General features: G+C 45.4%; 2 protein-coding genes across 3 annotated transcripts; one reads left to right on the top strand and one right to left on the bottom strand.

The window, feature by feature from the left end:
* The first annotated feature begins 826 nt into the window (after positions 1-826).
* On the top strand, positions 827-15,882 carry LOC310749723 (MLX-interacting protein-like). Its single transcript, XM_083587106.1, has 17 exons — positions 827-1,672; positions 5,783-5,889; positions 6,300-6,382; positions 6,483-6,572; positions 7,191-7,232; positions 7,407-7,560; positions 7,798-7,890; positions 9,102-9,139; positions 9,380-9,824; positions 11,518-11,561; positions 11,714-11,813; positions 11,972-12,048; positions 12,172-12,288; positions 12,447-12,574; positions 12,682-12,805; positions 12,964-13,093; positions 13,608-15,882. The coding sequence occupies exons 1-17, from the start codon at positions 1,296-1,298 to the stop codon at positions 13,727-13,729; spliced, it is 2,271 nt and encodes a 756-aa protein (XP_083443232.1). The 5' UTR covers positions 827-1,295; the 3' UTR covers positions 13,730-15,882.
* Positions 15,883-16,179: 297 nt separating this feature from the next.
* POLD4 (DNA polymerase delta 4, accessory subunit) lies at positions 16,180-21,674 on the bottom strand. Of its 2 annotated transcripts, none has more exons than XM_083587137.1 (5): positions 21,489-21,674; positions 19,928-20,077; positions 17,826-17,924; positions 17,415-17,526; positions 16,180-16,607 (listed from the first exon to the last, which is right to left on the bottom strand). In XM_083587137.1, exons 2-5 carry the CDS (start codon positions 20,022-20,024, stop codon positions 16,583-16,585), a joined length of 333 nt encoding a protein of 110 aa, XP_083443263.1. In that variant the 5' UTR covers positions 20,025-20,077; positions 21,489-21,674; the 3' UTR covers positions 16,180-16,582. The 2 variants fall into 2 exon arrangements, with proteins under 2 accessions (XP_083443263.1, XP_083443264.1); XM_083587138.1 differs by lacking the exon at positions 21,489-21,674 and adding an exon at positions 20,878-21,038.
* Positions 21,675-22,737: the final 1,063 nt, after the last annotated feature.

Raw genomic sequence — 22,737 nt, 5'->3', positions numbered from 1 at the left:
CAGTAAAGAATCCCACAACATCTGGCTGTTTGCAGAATCAGTTTTCCGTGGGCCCCTCAATCATGCGGTGAGCTGAGTTTTATCTATGCAGAATGAGGGCGCAGCTCACCATGTGACCAGTAGAGTGTGCAGACAGCAAAGCACATGGTCACACTCGCCCCAACTTCTCCGAGCGGTGACGAATCCCAGGGAGAATTGGCGAGCCTGGTTTCATTACATGTAAACATCAGAACCTCTAGCGGAGGGTGGGGAGAAACTACAGTTACCAGCGCCCCTTTCGGTCCGCTTCCTGCTTGCGCCATGGCGTCGTTGCGTAATTTTACGTCGCCGCCATCTCATGCCTGCTAAAAAGAACAGAGCTAGGAACTTAATAGAGTAGCTTGTCTCTCGTCAGATATGGGGAAGCTGGATGTATAATCTGAAAGCGAGAGCTGCCCTTGGTAATTGGCGGTGAGTCAAGATTTCAGCGTAGTTGTTGACTGAGAAGCAGAACTAGAAAGTTTTCAGAGAGACAGCAGCTGATACTTTAATTCAGGCCTTACTTCGCGTGGAAATGAGTGCCCTGCCACTGCTAGTACAGTCCAATATTACAGAGGAGCATGGCTTTCAGCAGCCTTGCAATGTAGAGTCACTGAATGAAGGGTGGAAACAGGGCTAAGGCTGCCTTAAATTTCCAGGCCACCACATAAAACATGTATCGGGTTCATAGCTGTCAACGTTTCCCTTTCTTTAAGGGAAATTCCTTTATTCCGAATACGATTCCTCGCAAGAAAAGGGAAAGGTTGACGTCTGTGATCGGGTTTCAGTATGAGTGGCACGTTAATTGGATTGTGCCCCTATCAGCTGCACTCCAGAAAAGTTGCGCACAGAAGCCCTGTGTTTACTGACTTGTAGGCAGAAGAGCTGCACTGTTAAATGTTAAAGCAAGTCTAAAATACCGGAAGTAGATCCCTGTATGTCACTCTAGCCAGTGAAGTCTATGCTAGCTAGCGAGTAACTGTCTCGTTCTCGCCGCTAGGTGGGTGTTGAAACAAAACTACCGTGACCATCATGACCTGCGGCCACGGCAAGGGGGCGGGGACTCGGACACATGCGCAGAACGCTCTTTCCTTGTTGCTATGGGAGCCTACGGCAGGGCAGCTGCTGGGAAGAGGTAGAATCCGCGTTCTCTTTTGTTCCTCCGCTGCTACGGCGGCATTTTGGCACCTGTCGCGACTCTTTCCCGGCTGGGGTTTGCGCCGGCGGCGGCCCCTCGTTGCTATGGCGGCGTTGGCGTTGCCTCTCGCGTTCTAAAGATGCGCCGGGAGACGGCGAGGGAGGCAGCGAGGCCTCCGCCTGGGAGGATGTCGCGTCCGCAGATCATCCACAGCGGCCACTTCATGGTGTCGGAGCCCCACGCCGACCCGGACCAGGACCCCGAGGCGGCTCTGAGCCAGCTAGGCCAAGGCGCCCCGCCGAGCGCGGCGGAGCGAGCGAAAAGGGCCGGCTCCGCGCAGAAGGCCGCGGCCGGGAAAGCTGGTGACGGGGCCCAGCTGGCCTCCGCCGCTTACGACTTCGACACGGTGGACGAGGCCGCGTGCCTGTGCTACCGCTACGGGCCTCGAAGCAGCGGAGCCCTCAGCATCGACCCTTCGCTCACGAAGCTCTTCGAGTGCATGACGCTCGCCTACAGGTAAGGGCGGGGCGGGCAGGGCAGCCCCCAAGCGAACGGGGCACAGCGGGCCGTGTGTGTCTGGGGGGGGGGGGGAAATGTGGAGACACACAGTAGGAAGGGATAGAGAAGGGCCCGCCCGGTGGCTTCCTTTCTTGCCTCCGGCCCTTGCCTCTCGGGATGCATTCAGGGAACCAGATTATGCCTTGGGATTACAGAGTGCCTGCTGTGGGAACTGCAGCACGACCAATTAGCCTGCGATTCATACGCAAGATATACTACTATGCATGCAGGTAAACGATACTACTAAGAGAATCCATCTGTAGGTAACTTGGCATCGTTAAGTAAAAGCCTCGGATTCCTTGTAACTACAGACATAAAGCGCATTTTCACCCAAGAAGGCATTTCAAAGGCGCAGCTTGCCTTTCTCGTGTCTGCCATGCCAAGTTAAAATCTAAATGAGTGTATAAATCTAGATTTGTAGCTGCCAGTTAAGAAGTGCTCCCCTGCAACCTTTCCTTCCACTTTAAGAACTTTCACTTATGGTAAGGGAGGTTCTCAGGCATCACGTGTGAGAACAGAGTAGTCAAGGAACGAAACTGACATTTTAGAGTCAGAAACGCATACATCTGTTGAAACCAACAAATCCAGTTTTGTAGTTTAAAAAAAAAGCAGGGGGCCTAGATATGACATAGAGTTGTGCCTGGTTCTCCAGCATTCTACTACCACTTGCTTTCTGGCACAGTATTATTTATTTATTTATTTACTTACTCTGGTTGCAGTTCTACACACAAGGGATTAGAATCAACGAATAAGTCTCATTGAACTCTGTAGGAGTTACTTCTGAGATAAGGTGCAGAGGATTGCACTGCTACTTATTTTACTGTATTTGCAAGCTACCCAATAGCGTCTCTAGTGGCATATGGGAATATGTTCATATAAGCACAGCATAGAGGAGGGGAATTGACACTAACTTTAGTCTTCCCAGAAAATCATGTCAGAAAAGCACATCTTGCTGCTTAGACAGTGCTTCTGACCCATACATATTACTTTGGTTTTTATCTACCCCATTTTCAGTGTATCTCATAATCCAGTTGACTTGTTCATTAAGCAGTCAAGTCCTTTAATCTTTAATCAGCTCTCAGGTCAGACTCCTTTAATGTGTGGAAAGGAGAGAAAGTCTTAAATAATAGAAATTTTTATTTGACAGAGTGTAGTGGGTAGATAGTTATCATGGGTATTAAAGTGAGAAATGGACCATGACTCAAGTTGTCCCTGCCAGATGCTAGAGACATAATATCAAAAAGCTGTCTGGGTTATGTGGGATTAAATATCAGAAAGTATATCCATTGTGGTAAAGGTCTGTTTTGTCCCCTTTCTGATAGTAGTGTTGCTAAAGCACAAAAACTTGGCAAATTATATAAACAGGAAGTTTTCACAGGACATGTATTTCTTCCTGTGCTCCCTTTAGCTTCCTAATAGAATTTTAATGTGAACTCTTGTGCACAATTTTAATGATTTATGTTAAGGAACTAATTGGCTTGTTTTGCACAGTCTAGTTTTAATTATTGTTACCTGTGCTGTACTATGTTGAAAATTAATACATGCCCTGAATTTTCTGAATTGGCTGTCGCCCTCCCCCCAACATTTCTGAGAAGTAGGAGAGAAACTTGAGCAATGAAACAAGCTGCTTAGAGAGGTAATGAAATTTGCTTCCTTGGAAACTTTCAAAGAAAGGCTGGGTGGGCAACTCTCTGGAATGTTTTACATTACTGTGCTTCAGGGCATAACTTGGACTAGATTAGGGATCAAAAACTTGCAGTCTGCTCGCTGCATATGGCACCCAGAACTCTTGATTGCTGGCTGTGTGCCTCTTAAAAGTTTAGAAATTCTAGTGTTTCTTTTTTAAAGTAACATTTGACATGATTGCATAGACCATTTTGGACATGTGATGGTAAAACAACAACTCTCTTTTCTGGTTCTTGGTGCCAAACAGCCTATCCTGCACTGGTCTTCACCTTTGGGATTTCTCCTAGTTCTAAAAATAATTAAAATAAAAAGTACCACACTAGAACAGACAGCATTTGTTTTAACCAGTATCCCGTTCCCAGGAATGTCTGGCCTTGATGTTAGCATATAGAGTTTTGAACTAAATAGTTGTAGTCCTTTCATATAAAAATTGTATTCTTACCTGAGTTGCACATTCAAGCGGATGCTACAGCAGTATGTTGCAGACTAGCTTCCCAACCAATATATTTGCTGCAAAATTACTGCTTCTGCCATTTTTTATGTAACACTGCATGCATTTTTCCTACATTGAGATCATCCCCTTGTAAATATATATCTATGAAGCAGCTTTAAATCAAGAAAAAAAGTGTTCCAGCATTTTCAACAACCTAGTGAACTGGAATAGATCCTCAGAACTGGGATTTTTGGGTCTGTTCTTTGACTTCCAGCATTATGACATTTCAAACGTTGACTCCTTTAGGTATTTTCTAGTTAATCTCCCACAACATTATGAGATGTCATCTTGGACTAAGCAAAAGGACAAAGGTAGTATGAGGAGTTTGAATGCCTGAAGAAATCCCCTCAACAGAGTCCTTTTTGACATTAACATTGTCAAAAGCTCAGTTTACCATATACCTGAGCCCACTGGTTTCAGTGGCAGTGCAAGTCTCTGCCCCCAGCCAGTGAAATAGGCATTATATTTTGCTCAATAGTAACAGAGAATCATATATTGACTCTTTGCACAGCTATGCATTAGAACTGTGACTGATCTATCTGCCAGGGATTATTCATTATTCATTCTGTCTCAAGCAGGTGCAATTTTGAATAAGAAGCTGTTGTGGCAGAACAGCAAAGGAGCATGGGTTCTGAACAGTATCTTGTTTTCTTTTACACAACTGTTCAGTGAAACAGCTGCCAGGTTTGAAATGTAATGGGGCAGAGTGCAATAGGGTGGCCTGAGAATGTGGTCCAATACGCTTAGTGTGAGGATTTTCATGTGGGATGTTTGTGCACCTTCACGTGAACTTCTGAAGGGCAGAATATGAGTGTGTGTTGCTACTGATTAAACAGAGTGCATGAGTGGAATGCAAGCTGCCAGTGTCTGCCTGTATTCCTAAGGAGATGCTGGCTCATTATAATTTCTTCTCCTTCGTAAGAACATACAGGTGAGGCACAGTTTTACTTTAACAGTGGAAGAAATAAACCACTGAATTAACCTTCCAAGATGTTTTTAATCATTTGGATTACTCAAGTCAATACTATATTTCTCTGTTGTAAAGAGATACACTCACTAACAAATTGGTTATTAATAGCAAAACACAAATCATTTAACTGGATGTGTTTTAAATTATGCTGCATTTCTTCAGAATAATTGAATTACCGTAGGTTCTGTCCAGGAAATAGTTGTCCAGCACTCACTGACACTTCATAGATGGGGTTCTGCAACAATAATGAATGGGGAAGACCCCTTATAGTAAGGCTGGGAGTGGGGGGTATTTCCAGATCTGCCACCTAAAGCCAGGGCTATTTTTTCTTCTGTCATAATTGCCACATGGAATTCCACCCCAAGGCTGGTATCTATAGCATACTTTTTAAAAGCAGGATTTTGTCCTTCGTTGAGGAGCTTCATCGGAAAAACAGGAAGGCAGTATACATAGAGGGCCATGTAGTTCTGTGGGCAAAGCTTCTGTAATCAACACAGCTTCTTATCTCTATATATGGTCTATAATTATGTTCTACACTTATCAGCATATGCTACTTCTAACCTGTTCATTTTTCTCCTTCTCCCACAGTTTGCTCTAAAAAGTTGAGGAGGAATCAACATCCAGTGAGAGGTTTAGAATAAAGCAGGCATATTGGGTCAATCTGTGCAAAAGGTGAACATTTGTAGACATCTGAGTAGTTTACAGTTTATAGTTTTGAGTGCAGAATTTAGTTTTATTGGCACAGATTAGTAATAAACTGTGGCTATAGAATAGTCAAGCTTATTAAAGAGATGTTCCTGTTCAGTGTGTTTTGAGCTGCCTTCTTCTTCTTTGGGTTGTTGCCTGGCCCTGTTTCCCCTTGAAAGCCAGATATACTTGGTATTACAAGAGGTGGTTTTTTTGGCTTTCTCATTTGTAGTGAGAAACTTGTCTCTCCCAAATGGAAAACCTTCAAAGGGCTGAAACTGCTACAGCGTGACAAGATTCGACTCAATAATGCCATCTGGAGGGCCTGGTATCTGCAGTGTAAGTAGCCTGGAAGAAGGTATTTAAAAAACAACAACAACAACAAACCAACCAACCGTATAAAAGGTGATCCAGTATGGGCAGATTAGGTGGGAACCACCAAATTCTGTGTATAAATCCACAAAAAATGGGTTCTTCCTCCATCCCTACACGTGTTTTCCATGACTTCCTCAACCATGGAGATTGTTTCACACAGAATTATGTATTGCAAGTTTGCAAAGCTTTATGCTAGCAAAAGTCACATATTAATTGCTTATGGATTTAAAGCTCTTCAGCTCTACTGCCCTATTTAGTGGATGCTGAAATGGGAGCGACTGCCAGCCAGCGAGCCAGCATTTTCTCTGTTTGGTCCTGCTTGAAGCTGTACTGCAGATTACAGCCCCTTTTCTTTTATTTCATTCTGGATGCAGATGTGGAGAAGCGGCAGAACCCAGTGTGCAGTTTTGTGACCCCACTAGAGTGCAGTGATGTAGATGTGCACCGCAAGCCTGAGGTGAGCAAAGGTTACTTGGGCCTTTCTTACTTAAGAACGTACGAAGAAGACAGATTACGCGTTTCTGTAAGTGACCCCTGGCTGCACCTTTATTTGGCAGGCTGTCATCATGGAAGGAAAGTACTGGAAACGCCAAATTGGGGTTGTCATCAGGGAATATCACAAATGGAGGTTGTTTTCCTATACCCAGGTAAGTGTCTTCTCCAGCAAGATGTGTTGTACTTCATATAGCTCCCCTTCACCCCTAGATGACATGTTCCACCCAAGTTCATCCACCCAGCATCCACCTTTTTAGTGTCAACCAAGGAAATCAGGTAGCCAATCCAGAAGCACCTTGGAACTCCATTGAAGGAGGTGGATTTTCTAGATGCTTCTTGCCAGGCTATCATAGACTGGATCTGGTGGTTATAAGGTGATCTGGTACTAGACTGGCAAAGCTACGTTTCTATCTTACTCTGATAGGTGCCTTGGCCTACAGACTCATTTCCGCAGCTGCCAAAGGCTCTCATTCTCTTGCCCTCTCTCTCACTTCCACAAAGACACACACTGGTCACCCAGCTATCCCTGTGTGATTATTGTGGCCTGCAATGGTTTGCTGAGGCCTCAGGTGTTCATTGTTGTTGTAGCAGTAGTAGTAGTAATAATAATAATAATAGTACATTATACCTAGCCCTTCTTCCCAAATGTGTCCAGGGCAGCAATGAACCAGGTAGGATTTTATTTAGCCACCTATGGTTTTCCTCTAGCTAAGTATTGTAATTGTACTTTCAGTAGCCTAATCCTAAACATTCTGTACATTTTGTTATAGGCTTCAAAGAAGATGGATAAACCCGTCTATGGTTCTGCTCAGGTGCTATTTTAATGCCTTGTTCCTATATTGCACCCTCCAGATTCCCCTTTCCCCATGGCAGAGGGTGGAATTAAAAAAGCTTGGGGGTTGTCCGCAGCCATTCAGTATTCCAGCCCCTCATTTGAGTTAGCCTGAAGTTGGAGTTCACAGCTCTTTCTCTCCCATTCTGGACAGGAAGTAGCTGATGATGTTCCAAGGGCAGAGCTGAAAACGGATGGAACAGATGCATGCCCCATGGACCTCGACCCCTTGCACGACCTGGATGCACTTCTGGACACCTTCATTTCTAGCCGCAACCCTTATGGTGGCCCCAACCTCCGTGGCCTTGGTGAGAGGCCTTGCTTTGTGCTCATTCCATCTATCTCTGGATCTGTCCCTTTCTACCAAGAAACCCTTTAAGTTTTCTCCACTGTCCCCAGAGGCTAGTACAGATGCCTCTAAAGGGTGGAGAGAGCTTTTGAAGTATCTCCATGTGAGAGCCAGTCCCTTGCTTGTGAACCAGAGAACAATTGCTATGGAACAAAGTAGCAAGCGAGTGATATTATTTCTCATTTTGTGTCTTCAGCTCACCAGGGAAATGCGGATATGATCCAGCCCACCCTGACCCAACTGCACCCCATCTTTGGGGAGGAGTTTATGGACTTGGACCCCATTCAAGGTAATAGCAGAGGTTTATATGGCTGTACTTAGTGGTAAGGTGGCGCATCACAAAGCTGAAGGACATCCTCTGAAGCACTTTGTATGGCTTCTTAAGACCACTTCAGACTGTGTTTAAATTATGTATCCATACTGTACACACTTAAAAGAATTCAGTTTGTTTATAAATGCTACTGGGTACATGCTGCCAGGATCTCCTGATCAGCTGCAATTCCCTGCAGTGTTTATCTGTAAAAGAGCCCTTGGATTCCTCAGAATTGCAGCTTGCATATTTACTAAATTCACTGTTAGGGAGAAAACTGAACAAAATATGAAAAGTGTGTCATCAAGGCCCAAAAATCAAATAGAAACATGTATTATTATTATTTTAAGCCCACAAGTTAATCACCAGTTTTGAAAGATTAACTTGTGAGCTCAAAAGTAAATAACATCTGAGTCTGGGTCACCAAAGTGGGCTGAAAGCTATCACTGGTGAGAGGAGACTATTTCCAACCTGACATTGCTGAAATTCTAGTTCACCCAAGGCCAGAGCAGAATGCTGCTGAGCAAACATGATACGTCCTGGTAAGACTAGACATTATTTAAATCAGTCAGTGTGCACATAAAAATCCTCTTTTGGGCGTCCAATGCTCTAATAGAAGACTCATTCTCCATATAATCACATGCATACTGTGCTTTATATATTGTTTGTCCCCTATCCCATTTTCTGAATCAGCCAGGACAAATTCTTCAGAGGCACTCTATATCCCCTTTTCACAGGAAGAATAAAGTAGGCAAATTAATCTTGTATGAATTCTTAATTTGAAAAATCCTAAACTTACGAATTTGTCATCTCAAAATTTCTACTTGCAAGTATAGCATCTACATATTGAGCTTATTTCAGTCTCATTCCTGCCACTCCGTCACATAACTCTGAAATTAGCAGCCCCCACCTGCATATTGCTCCAGTTCTTGACTTGAGTTTCTCTACCAAATGGTTTAGTTGACATATCCTGGATTTTAGGTCTCATCTTTCTTCGAAACCACCAATTGATGTCTTCTTGTATGGTGGATGTGAATGAATGAATTAAGGCCAAACAGCCAGCATACTACCTGTATGGTGAAATCCTGATGATTCCTTGCTTAATTGATTCAGACACACCAGCCAGTTATTTTCTACCAGTTGCTCTTTATCTCCTCCCAGCCTTTTAAATCTTTGCTTTCTTTTCACAGAATTCATCACTTCCTGTCGTTCTCAGCCCACGATCCAGGTAAGGAGAATAAATTTATCTGATAGCTTACAAACTCCTTGGGCTTCTGCAGCCCCTGATGCTTACTGCAGATATTGGTCTGTGCTTAATTTTGATTTTGGAAAGGCAATAGCCTTTTCTCAGCATTGCAAAAAAACTGAGCAGTGGGAGTTCTCCCACTTAAATGATTTTCAGTGCAGCCATCTCCAGCTTGGACTCAGGAGTTGTGTTTGATTTGCACTCTCTTCTCCCCCCTCTTAGGCTCCTGCAGTAACGGATGCTAGTGCTTTGAACCAGTGCAACCCAGATACACCTCTCATTGCCCCTGGGACCAAGGATCTCCCACCGCCTGGAGACTCTCTCAACCCCATTCCCATCTCACTGGATGTGGAGCCGCCTGTACCTTTGAATGGACAGCAGACCTTCCTGCCATTCTTCCCCACCTCCCCACTGAGGATCAGCCCGCCGCCTGTCTCTCCCATCTTGCGCATGCAGCCTCAAACCACTTTGGTCTTCTCTGTCATCACGCACACAGGATCAGAAACAAATTCTCCGTCTGTATTTCGGGACGCTTTTGCTGTGCCAGTCTCTGCTCCTCCACCCAAGGATGGGAAATGCAGACACCTCCAGCGGATTGCTCCAGCACCCTCCTCTAGCCAGCAGCCAGCCCTTCCCGGTGCTCCGCTCCCCTGCCTGCTTGCAACTGGTATGTCCCTGCAAGGACTGGCTCTCTGCAGGGGAAATTGAGGCATCGCTGACCTAGACTACAATGCTTCTCTAGATCCATTTGGAGTTTTAAGTCATACTGCAGAATTCTCCTTTCTTTTTGGTTGTTGTTTTCTCAAGCAAATCTCACAAGGATCAACTTTTGGAATACCTAATTTAAACACTGCATGCATTATTAGTGTTTATTTTGATATAATTATCTGAAGCTGGAGTTTAGCTTCATACTTGGGAATCATTGGAAGCAAAAGCATTTTTCTGTACTGGAAAAATAAAATATGTGGTCCAGGGAGATAGTTTTTTGTGTTACTGCAGAATTTTAAAATTATATACAGTGGTACCTCGATTTTCGAATGTAATCCGTTCCAGAAGACCGTTTGAGTTCTGAAACGTTCGAAAACCGAAAACTCGGTATGGAACTGAGTATGGAAAACTCAGTACAGAAGCCGCGTGGCATGTTCAACTTCCGAGGCGTGTTTGAAAACCAAAGCATTTATTTTTGGGTTTCCGGCGTTCAAAAACTGAAATGTTTGTCAACGGAGACGTTCAAAAACCAAGGTACCACTGTATCTGACTTGAGCTGATAGGCATTACGTAACAGTGCCTGCATCTCCTTCAGTGGATTTAGGGTTTAGCCTTGCAGAAATTGTGTGTCAAAGCTATGTACTGCCTAGTCTGTAGAATAGGAAAGTGGTTCAGTTAGTCTACAGGTATTGGAGACGGATTTAAGGTGGCAATCTTACTTGCAACTATACATATGTGTAAAGATGTCTGGGAGCTGCTGTTTGGAAAGGGAAAGAAAAAGTCCTCTATGCCCAGATTCCTGCTTTGATCCCCTTCTTGCTTCTCCGGAGTGTAGTTAAGCTTTTTGTTTCGATGCAGCCAGCAGTTTGAACCAGGTAAATCAAGCAAAACTACAAATGTTAACATCCGTCCAAATGCTTCATAGTTAAACATAAAACTTTCAACTCATTAGTAGAAGTGAAATGACAGCTCATTAACATAACTATGCATATTTACTAGCTTTTTAAAGTTATATTTTAATTTCTTTTAAATCTACAAGTGAGCACAGATTTTCTTGACCCAATTCAGAACAAGGCTCTTGTGCCTTGTAGCTTTTTCGAACGGGGAAAGTTGTCAAGAACTGTAGAGTCTTCTAATGTGCAAGCATTATGAAGAGAGAATCTGTAACTATGAAACTTTCCTCTCTACCCCATTTAAAACTCACACATAAAGGTCCAGAATTCCTATCCTCGTGTGTCTGATGGCAAAGTGGGTACCAAACAGTTGGTGTCAGATTGGCTGGTACATGCAGGAATTTTATGAGACGCTAATGGTTATGGGGAAACCAGGCCTAGGGATGTTTTGGAAGGGATCCCTGAGGCAAGGATGCTCATTGGCCTCTCTGGTGGGTAGGGTGCCATGCATTTAAGTAGAGATCATTGGCCCGAATTGTATTTTCAGTTGTGGTGGGTGGAATTTCATAAAGCAGCAGACTCCTTTTCATTAAATAAATTCTGCCACATTCAAAAACTTGGTCTACTGGTGAGCAGCTAAACTGAAGCTGTGTAGTTACAGGGAGTGAGTGATGCTGCTTCAGCCAGCCAAGTTTTGTACATGCATTGGGGGTTAATACATAGAGGCTGGGAAAATAAGAACATCTCTTTCATCTCTAGGTCCTGCCCCACTGCCCCTCACTCCAGTCATGAACTCTGTGCAGGTAAGGATGCTCTCCTCTGCCACCTTCCTTCTGCGAGGCCTTCTATCTCTGTTCTGCTTTTTGCCTCCTTGGAGTTGACAGGCGGCGTATTTTTCTATCTTTCTGTTTGGCTGCTCTCTCTTTCTCTCAACCCTGCTTTTCCTCTCCCACAGGTGTGTGGCGTCCCAAAGCCCCCTGCGAATATGCTGAACTCATTCTCGGCAACAGTGAAGTCTCCTCCACTTGCCTCTGCTGCTGCTTCCCCTGACACTGGTAAGCTGGCTCAGGAGGGTGCAAAGTCACTCGGCCTCTCTTCTTAGAGATATCTCACCCGCTTTCACTGGATTGGTCTATATGCTGTGCCAAAGTAGAAATTGAATACACACCTTAAGAGGAACTCGGCTACCCCAGTATTTTTGGGATTATTTCAGGCGCCAAAACCAAGGAGAGAGCTGAGGACAACACTCTCTGCAAACCCCAGGAAGTGGACAAATGCTGTACTGCCAAGGTAATAAGGATACCCACACCACTGTACCCCATCTTGTTGGCTTGAGCATTGTGGGAAAAGACGACAGCCAAAGGTGTAGTCACCTGGCAGTGTCTCAAATCATGGCTTGATTGGCTCTTGCAGGGAAGTCGCAGATCAACACTTACCTCGGCTGACTATGCCCGCCGTAGGGTCATCAGCTCCGGCTTCAACACTCTTGCCACTCTCGTGTTGACAGGACCTGATCAAAGCAGCAGTAAGGTACGCATCCCCCACTGTACCAGAGGGTGGAAGGGCACATATTCTCTGCTGTTTGTCCAGTCCTCCCAATTTGCTTTGTGAACCTGCTGGAGCCATTCTTGTGGTCTTTGCCCTCCCAATCCATTTTACGCCTTTACTCCACCCCCTCACCTCCCCAGTTCAGCAAAGCGATGCTCCTGCAGAAAAGTGCGGCACATGTGGAAAGACTGCAGCATGAGCGCCGACAAGCTCAGGAGACAGTTGAAAGACTACGTGGGGAAATCAAAGAGCTGAGCACTGCCATTGAGTGAGTTGCGGGGCTGGCTTAAGGGGTTTTCATTGGATCAGGGATACAAGTTGAAAGGTGAGAGGGGAACTCCTGTCAACAAGTTGTGGGTTTTCTCTTCCCTGCAGTGACTTCCAGCGCCAGCTTCCACCTACGGGAGCTCCTGTGCTGCCACCACAGTCGGATCAGGCTTCTCAACTCTATGAAGAGTATGTGCGCAAGCGCACCCTGCAGGACTGGCGCTTCTGGCTTGTATCCACCAGTGAGCATGTGGGATGGGGTGGGACAGGTTAGGGTGCAAGAAAGAAAGCAAGGGGAGGTATTTGGCATGACATCAGTGGCCTGCTGGGTGCTTAAGGGGAGCAGGGAGACTTGGCTGCATAGGCTCCTTAACCTCTTCCAACCTGCAGTTCAGCATGGTGATTAAGCCACTCTTTGAGAGCTACACCAGGACAGTAAGCACAGGCAACATCAAGGAATTCTGCGACTCAGTGTTGAGCTGGTTGGAGCAGCACTGCACCCTGCCCATCTTGCGCCCTGGTATGGATCAACAGGGAAATCTAGAAATGTCTTTCCCTTCACTGACCCATCTCTTTCCCCCCCATGGCTTTCAATGATCCTTGCCTACCTTCTGCTCTGAAATCTAGCACGTGCTTGTGTATCATTCACCCATCCTACTCCTGCTTGAAGTACTCTTACGTTCACACATAACTAAGAGAGTGGCGCAGAACCATGGCTTACCAATTATACTCCACATTCCCAATTCCCTTTTCCCTTGCTAAGTTACTAGACATAATTGCCCATCACTATGATCCTTTCCTTGCCCTGAAGCAAGATTATTGGGCACTGCCTTAAAGCAAGGCCCAGATGTGACATTAGGAGTTACCTGGCTTTGTGGTGTTTAGGGAAAAAATCTAGCTGGAGATGCCAGCTGTTCTCACAAGTCTTCTATTCCTGATACTTCCAGAAGACTTGAAAGGATTCTCTTTCTAGGAATTAGGAAAAAGTGTCTGCATTGAGTTCATTGTTACTGTTTTGGTTTTTTGTCCCACAGCTATCTCTGGCTCCCTCCTGCAGCTAAGCAAGATCACATCCATACTGACTCGTCCAACCCAGTTGCGTGAACAAGCCCTGCAAGCAGTAGCTGGCCCTCCACACTGCAAGAGCAACAGCTAGGATGAAGACCAGGTCCAGTGCTATGTGGACATCCTCACACACTACCAGGAAAGCCAGCAGCAGGGACCTCTATCTCAGGAATTCATTTGCCATGCAACAAAGAAGCTTAAGTTAGACAGTATTGGGGTTTAGATTGCCAGAGCAGAGAATCTCTGAGTATTCATTTTGGTGCTGGACACCTCTTAATACTCTCTCTCTTTTTGCAGAACTTCAGGTAGTAGAGTGGGGGATGTGGGGGATAAGGCAAGACACAGAGCCAGAATGCAGATTTAATTGCCAGATGTAGGATGCCAGCCATGGCTTTAGCCTCTTTCAGAACTGGGGTGAAAGATTAGCCGCATAAGAATTAGTGTGGCCTCCATTTCCTGTGTTTTCCCACCAGAGGGCAGTGAAAGTGATTCTTGCAGGCCTTCTCAATACATAGAGAGATACTTCCTCTGTATGATTCATGGCTTTGTTCCTCCCTAAATTTGAGTGTTTGTGGCTAAGTGTCGTCGCCCCCCCCCCCCCCCATGCAGTATATGTTGATGGCAGATTTTACCTATGCAACCATACCCATGAACCCTTTCTGGGGTGTAGAGGATCAATTTCTCCCATCTTTCTTTTTAGCTCAGAGACCTTTTGTAGGACTGTGTATTTTCTGTAGATCTGCTGAATTTTTACAGGGGGTGGAATCTGACTTCAGCTCAGTATTTGATGGTACAATCCTGAGAGCAAACAGTATCATCACACCTTCAGTCTACAGCATAGCCTATGCCTGCCATTCTCCATCCCCCATGCTCATGTTTCTTTTCTCAAGTTACATATTAGCTTGGCGTGGAATCTGGAGTTTATTTATGCATAACACATCCTGTATTATGTTTGCCAAACTTTGTTCTAGGCTACCAGCTAATGTACAACAACTCTTGACATCTGACCACAAGGAGGTTGTGTGATGGGGAAGACACCACCTAACCACTGATAGGCAACCTGTTCTGTCTCCACTACTGTAACTGTATGATTGCATAACCTTCTGCAAATGGCAATACCTCATTCCAAACTCCCAAGTTAGTCATAAAGCTAATGTCTACAGGAACAGGAGCCTAGCTGACTAAACTAGGGAAAAGGCTTTTTTACCCTTTCCAGAGTTTTGAGTAATATCTGAAGTAGCTCTGGACATTTTGGCACCTGATAACAGACAATCCAAAAGTCACACCTCTATCCCCCCCACCCCACCTTCCCCCAGTTAACAGGTACAACCATTGAAACTAGCAGGAACTGTGGCGGTGCATAGATCCTTTTCATTCTTGATGGGTAAGCTCTATAGCTTTATCTTTCATTACCAGATGAAAGCCTTTGATGATTGGAAATTGTTCTAGCTGTTTGCATACAAGATATTCTAATACTTATGTGTCGAGAAATACACGAGAGAAAGAGTTGGAAGGGACCATGGGATCATCTAGTCCAACCCCTTGCAATGCAGGAATCTCTCACCCAACATGGGGCTCGTTGTTGAGATCTGACCTAGGTGTGTATGGTTTCCTTTTCTTTTTACTGATTTATTATTTCTTCATTCTGCTACAGGCCCAAAACTTTCAGCAACAAAACCAAAAAAGCTATTCTATTATCCTATAGGAATATAGTAATAGTATGGCAGTTTTCCATCAGCCACTTTTACTAAGGAATGGGCAACAGATTGATTCCCATGGAAGACTGACCTCAATATACAAAATCTACTTCAAGCCCAGGTGTGCTTTCAGTCTGGGATGTTGGATGTCCCTTTTCTGTACCTCTTTTACTCATGAATGATGGTGGTGCTTTTTAAGAGTCTGCATTAGCTGAAGGTAACCACTCTGCATTTATGTGAAGTTAATGCACAATACAGCTGACCCTTTCACTGTTCAGCATGGGAGGTTTACTGCAGAAGAGACTTCCAGTACTTGCTCACCTAGATGTAATTACTGATAGCACTTTACTTCCTCCAGTCCTGTAGGATTTCTTCAGTTAACGTGTATTAAAACAAGAATGAGAGCACACATGAATTATGAATTCTATCTTGAAAAATATTCAGTGGACCATTTGAGATTTCTTGTGTTTCTATATCATTTTGTAATTTTAGCACTATTTCTGTATGTTCCACGTATGTCACTAAAATACATTTGAGTAATCTTTAAGTGTTGTTTTCCTTTTTCGCAATTCAGAAACCATCCCACAACCAACTTCTGCCCAGCCATCCCCACTGCTCAGCTGCTAAGGCCTAGGAATAGCCAAATAGCACTTCAGTTGTGGGGGGGAGGGCACACTATTCAGTTGTTCATAGTGCTACTCAGCTGGGCAGCAGGCAGGGAGGTATGCAATAGATCTCTCTGTTGGTGATGGAGTTGAAGAGTCTGTACATCTTCCTTGAGCAGGGTGGGGAGAATAATGTTACACAAACTATTCAGATGTGGTCCCATTGACACATGTAGCTGTTGGATGTGCAAGTGTTTTATTTCTCAGTCAATTAACTTGAAAGCCAGTTCAACAAACCAAGCAAGTTTGCAAAGAGCACACAACAGTAAAATAAACAGGATGCAGTGCCATACTAAGCTTGGCTTCCAAGAACTAGTCACCTAGTTTTTGGGATTCTTTCCCCCAGCACAGCATATTGATCCAAGTCAATCCTCACCTTCATTTGACCTCAGCCATCTAAGTACTCCCTAAGAAGCTTTGATTAGGGCCAGAACCCATAAGTGGAGACCAGCTAGTAGACCTTGGCATCTTTTTAGGGCTGTTACGTCCAAGCAAAGAATCTCCATGATAGGAATGAAGGAGTTCTCCAATACCGTCAAAACTCAGGGACTTCTCAGGCTGAGATACCATCACATTTTCCTCTCAGAGGCAATATCCATGCCACAGGCTGCAAGGGAAGCATATGGAACATGGTTACTGTCTGAAAGAATCCTGACTTGGCATCTTACATGCCTCCTCCACCTACTGTGCCAAACAGCAGGCATGGGCAGCACAACAGCAGCAATGGTGCATGTTTTACAGTCAGTATAAGCAAATGATCTGTGGGGAGGCCACAGCTCTCAGCTTTCAATTCTAGGAAGTCATTGGCCAGAGAGAAGGTGGCGACCCACAGCATTTACTACGACTCCATTTGAAGCAATGAGCAAATGGAGTCATAGTAAATGTTGTGGGTTGGAAGTACAGCAAAGGTGAAGCAAAAATCTCATTCTTCGGCAAGGTTCTCACACATCATGCAAGCTGACTGCCAAATGTCAACTTCATAAGCGCCTCTGCTTCATGACAATCTTGGCCACTAGGACTTCCTACCATGAAATGGCCAGGACAGTCTACCAAATACCCTGGCGGAAGCTGCAAATACAGGAGAATTGCTTGTTCTTGGCTACTGATCCCTTTCCTATTATAATCCCCAATAGGTGAGTTATGGATTTTACTTGACCTTTGCTGAGCTCATACTTCCATTTGCCCAGTTCATTTTGTGTATTACCTCTTGTGATACAGTTACTCCTCATTCATACAGTTGTGAATAAAAGATGCCCAGAGCTTAGCCAAATTATCATGTGACCTAGTTAGCACTGCCATGGCCTTGCACCACCAAGCCCAACCTCAATAGTCTTCCTCTTCCAGATCTCATTACCCTAGAACAGATACTTCCATCCAGTGGCTGAGAAGGACAGAGCAGCTTTTCTATACTAACCTGTATGTAACGAGAGGGTCCTTGTTGTGCTTCTCTAGCAATTCCCGCACCATAGCAGGGGGGTTGAGACCCAGTAACTCTGCCCTCTCCCAGCGCTGCAAACGGGTGATTCCTGTCAGGGGAAAAAAGGTCTCTCAAAGTGGCCTCTTCAACACCAGCGATCTTCAACCACCTTCCTTGCAAGTCTACTGCCACTAGATGAACTTGAGAATTAACTAGGAGACCCCTTTTCCTGGTATGCTGCCACTAATTATAATGTAACACTTTAACAGAGCATAGGGAGACTGGTCCCTGCCCCATGGAGGTATATCTAAAATTGTGCATGGAGGGAGGCAGGGAAAACCTATGCTTTCATTGTAGTGATGTGTACTTTGGCTCAGTTGTAGTAGCAGCATGATTGGAATTTCTTACCTGTACAGGGGCCGTACTGCCAGCTGAGGTCAAATTGCTTTAGTGTCTCCAGCTGGTCTGGATGTACAGCATCTTGGACTGCCTGGACTGTCACTGCATCTGATCAGAGAGAAATGGATGATTATCACCGCATTATGGAGAGCCCTTGTATGAAATGAGTGTGCAGGAAAGGCTTAACATAATTCTTTAGCCAACACCATTACATTAGTTATCTCTGGCTTGCTCTACAACCCGTATAACTCTGCCTGTGTTTTTTTAGCATCTCTTCACCCACACTTCGATCTCATGTAAATATGAACACACACAACATGTGCTGACTGAAGGAAACAACACTAACATAATTAATCCATTGCTCATTGAGAATGCTCCTCTTCTGTGGAGGGTTCCCCACCTTTTGGGAGTACAGTATATGTTTCATATAATTTTACTTCCTGCTAAATGATTTTTCAAATACTTCAGTTTTACAGCAATCCTGTGCAACAGTTCATCACCACTGTACTATAGCAACTTGCTAGCTAAGCAAGTGGCAAGCCTATTACTGATTAACCCTCACTTGCATAACCGTGGTATTGAGTTATGTGCAGATCCAACAAACAACCTAGGAGACGACCAAAGCAAGACCATGCAGGGAAAGAGTTTGCAAGAACTGATATCTTGCAAATCTCAAGGGCACTCCAATGGGCACCCATCTACTCCCCACCTAAAGCTCCTGGATTTTCACCCTTTCCCCCATTCAGATTATCTACCTATTGGTAGCAGAGGTATCACCTTGTCGTAGTGAGTGGGCTTGCACATGCCTATGACCCTTGTGAGCGAAGCCGTGAGGAGTCTTGTACTCCCAACAGGGTCACCCAAGGTGGCAAGGTCAAAGGGGAGGAGCTAGACAAAGAATGATCCAAGAAGTCCTCAACAACAGAGCAGGCAGCAGATAACAAGTGGCAAGTTACATCGGCTGTGAAGGCGGATGAAGGCTGCAGCAGATAAGATAGAGCCTTACTGCAAAGACTGTGCTTTGGTCAGCATGCACTGATCTACACACATGAAACAAATTCACGCACAAGCATCTTCCAAAAACCCATACCAAACCCAAACCCATAAAACTCCCATGGCGATCGGCAAATGGTAACGGTGTCTCTAAAAATTTTTACACATCACTTGGGAAGACAGGTGAACTAATGCCGGTGTACTGGAAGAAGTAAAGATCACCAGTGTTGAAGCAATGATTCTTCAGCATCAACTACGTTGGACTGGTCATGTGCGGATGCCTGATTACAGTGGTACCTCAGGTTACATACGCTTCAGGTTACATACGCTTCAGGTTACAGACTCCACTAACCCAGAAATAGTGCTTCAGGTTAAGAACTTTGCTTCAGGATGAGAACAGAAATCGTGCTCTGGCGGCGCGGCAGCAGCAGGAGGCCCCATTAGCTAAAGTGGTGCTTCAGGTTAAGAACAGATTCAGGTTAAGTACGGACCTCCAGAACGAATTAAATACTTAACCTGAGGTACCACTGTATTGTTTTCCAAAGCAACTACTCTATTCCGAACTTAAAATGGAAAGCGTAATGCTGGTGGTCAACAAAAGAGGTTTAAAGACTCCCTCAAGGCAATTTTTTTAAAATGTAGTATAAAAACTGACAATTGGGAAACACTGGCCTGTGAGTGCTCCGATTGGAGAACAGCCTTTATCAAAGGTGTCATGAACTTTGAAGATGCTTGAACTCAGGATGAAAGGGAGAAACACAATAAGAGGAAGACACATTTGGCAAACCCTCACCATGATCAACTCCCGCCTAGAAACCTATGTTTCCACTGTGGAAGGATGTGTGGATCCAGAATTGGCCTCACAGTCACTTATGGACTCACTGTTAAGATTGTGTTCATGGAAGACAATCTTACTCGGCTACGAGAGATCGCCAAAGAAGAAAAAGGGTTTACGGGAGCACGACCAGATCGGTTGCACTGCGCACGGAGCCTTGGGGGTGCCGCAGGGAACGCTGAAAGTATGATTTAAAATGAAGCGAGAGAGGTGAGGGGCGCTGAATTTTTGTGTCGCACCAGGTGCTGCTGAAATTCACGCATCCCTTCCTAGCAATACTCACTGTGCAGCGGGCTCTGAGCCTTCTTTGTTTCCTTACTGTCTCTTTTCCTCTTCTTCACCACTTGGAAGGAGTCTGTGATTAGCCGTTTCCTGCCCATGGTTCCATGGGGCAATGCTCACAGAGCATTAACAGGCTGCTCTAAACAAGGAGCTGAGGAGAAGCAGAGACTGTTAGACAAGCTGCTGACTAGGACCTTCAATCTCCAAACCTACTGTCCTAACACCAGCTACCAGTCAAAACGACTTTATTTCTGAGAGAAAAAACCCCACAAAAAGGTGTCTGGACTCTCCTAGCTGGTGGCCTTCTCCCATGTGGAAGTTCTTTGCCTCCAAACACATTAAAGAGCCTAAGTCTATGTAAAGGAGAAGTATATTCTGTGCATGGTCAGAGACCCTACACTCTTTATAATTGCCTTTGCATTTTCCAGGACTGTGTGTTGACACTGAAAAATTCTCAGCCCGATTCCAAGGCAGGGCAAAGTCCTTTCCCTGAGCTCAGGCTATATAAGCTATTCCTCTGTCAAGAAGTGCGACAGAATCCCTTGCGGTCCCCATCCTGGACTCTGCTTCGTCCTGCAGCCATCAAAGCCATGCACGATTCGGCCCTCTTCCTCATCCAGACCTCGAGAACAGACTCCCCGGTTCCTGCTCTAACCACTGGTTACTCTCCCCCACACCCAAGAATCCAAGAGGCCTGGGGATCAAAACGACCCCCTCGCCCTCACCCCTCTGAACAGATACATACATCACCCTCATGTTCCTTCTATAGGAGCCGCGTTCCAGCTTTTGGACCCTTCCTTTCCAGACGCCCCCCCCCCCGCAGCCTTTTCGAGTCGCCCCCTCGAGTTCCCTCCCCTAATGCCCAAACGCGGAAGGGTAGGAGAGTCTCTCTCCTCCTGTCACCCCGGAAAAACGGCTCCGCGAGATCTCTAGAAGCAGCTGCGTCCTTACCAGGAGCCGGGGGCTGTCGGTTCTCCGCCGCCCCCAATGTCTCTTGGGGGCGATGCGAGGACTGCGGGGTGGGAGCTGCTGGCACGAACGGCTTTCGATTCCCCCCCGGAGTCGATCTGGGTCTCCCCGGAGCAGCCGCTTGTTGTTTTTGCACGGATCGGCCAATAGCAGCGCTGCTTTCGCTTTGCGTTCGAGGCGGCGGTAGCGGAGGAAGCGCCCCTGGCGGCCGACCCGGGGAAGGACGGCGGCTTAAGGCGTCGCAGGTGGCGCCTCTTGCTCTTCGGGGCCCCGCTATTCTCCCGGCTGTTTCCTCACTCCCAGCACTCCATCCCCCAGTCCCGCATCTATGCGCTCTCTTCCTTCTGCTCGAGAGAATTTGCCGCGATCAGAGGAGCAGAAGCCACAGAACCGCCAGAGGTAGCAACGAGACGCCTGCCGATTAATAGTAAGGCACGGGGCATGTCCGGGCAAAACGCTGATCCGGAGACGGACCAAGAAAGGAGCTGGGCGTCCAAACGAGGAAACGCCGCCATAGCAACTTGCCTGCCGCGCTAGCTTAGCCGCTGTTTGGGCAAGGAGTGGGGAACCGGAGCAGAAAATAAATGCTTTACCTGGAGACAGTTTTTCCCAAAATCACTGAACTAGAGAGCAGCTTCCAGCAGCAGTGGTCCTCTCCCTTACAGCTCCCTCGATCCCTGCTCCTCCGCGATCTCCTTCAGCACCACCTGGTGGGAGAGGCTTGCAGCCGGCAGAAGCTTCCCCTGAAGCAAGCACTCATCTCCCGTTCTATGGAAGCCGACTCGCCTCTTTTTCATTCGGAGAATCGGCCAATTAATCTGGATCATCCAGATCACATCCCACTGGGACAGCTTTCAGAGATAAGGAAGCTTCTCTTGGCTTCTTTCAAAATCAATTGCATTAAGAGAAGGATGAGTTCAGGAGTCACAACTGGGAAGCGTTAACCCCCCCCCCCCCACACACACACATTAGCTGCAACCTATTGAAAATTTACTCCATGCTGCTAGGCTTCAAAAAAGTGTCTATTCGTTGCAGTGGAAGGTGTGAGGATTTTAAGATCCTGTGTCAGGGTTTGGAATTTGTGTTTCAAACGTGAATGCGGGTTCTGTGTCGAATTCTGGTTCATTTAAAAATCTCGGACTTAGGGGTACAGCCTGGAGCAGGAGTTCATTTCTACAGATAAATGTAGTGAGTGTTTCACCGAACAACACTTACATACAGGTGTCTTTTATTATTTTTATGTTTCATTAAATTGAAAATTATTATTATTACTTACTGAATTTGTTAGTCACTTTCTCGTACGCAGGGCAACCCAAAGCAACTTACAAAGAAAAGAACAAGAGTGAGAACTGGTTCTTTAATGAAAAATTATACTGCATTTTCCCCCATTCTCCATTAGTGATAAAACACAGGATGAAACGGTTAAGTCAGCTATGATTAAATGGGCACAAGACCTTGGACATAACATTATGTTTGCTGACTGGGAACAGTTATGGACCACAGGTATGAAGTTCACGGCATGTAATGCCTTAAGAGAGAATATTATGAAAATGATATACAGGTGGTACATAACCCCAGTCAAGCTCGCAAAAATATATCACTTGCCCGATAACAAATGTTGGAAATGTAAAGAAAATGAAGGTACATTCTTTCACCTTTGGTGGACGTGCCCAAAGATCAAGGCTTTCTGGGAGATGATTTATAATGAAATGAAAAAGATATTTAAGTATACCTTCCTGAAAAAACCAGAGGCTTTTCTCTTGGGTATAGTCGGCCATTTGGTGCCAAAGAAGGACAGAACCTTCTTTATGTATGCCACAACGGCAGCAAGAATACTTATAG

Source organism: Podarcis filfolensis, assembly GCF_964270895.1.
Source record: "Podarcis filfolensis genome assembly, chromosome: 1".
NCBI classification, from domain to species: domain Eukaryota; kingdom Metazoa; phylum Chordata; class Lepidosauria; order Squamata; family Lacertidae; genus Podarcis; species Podarcis filfolensis.
The sequence above is the reverse complement of the archived record's forward strand: the minus strand, read 5'-3'. Positions and strand labels throughout refer to the sequence as shown.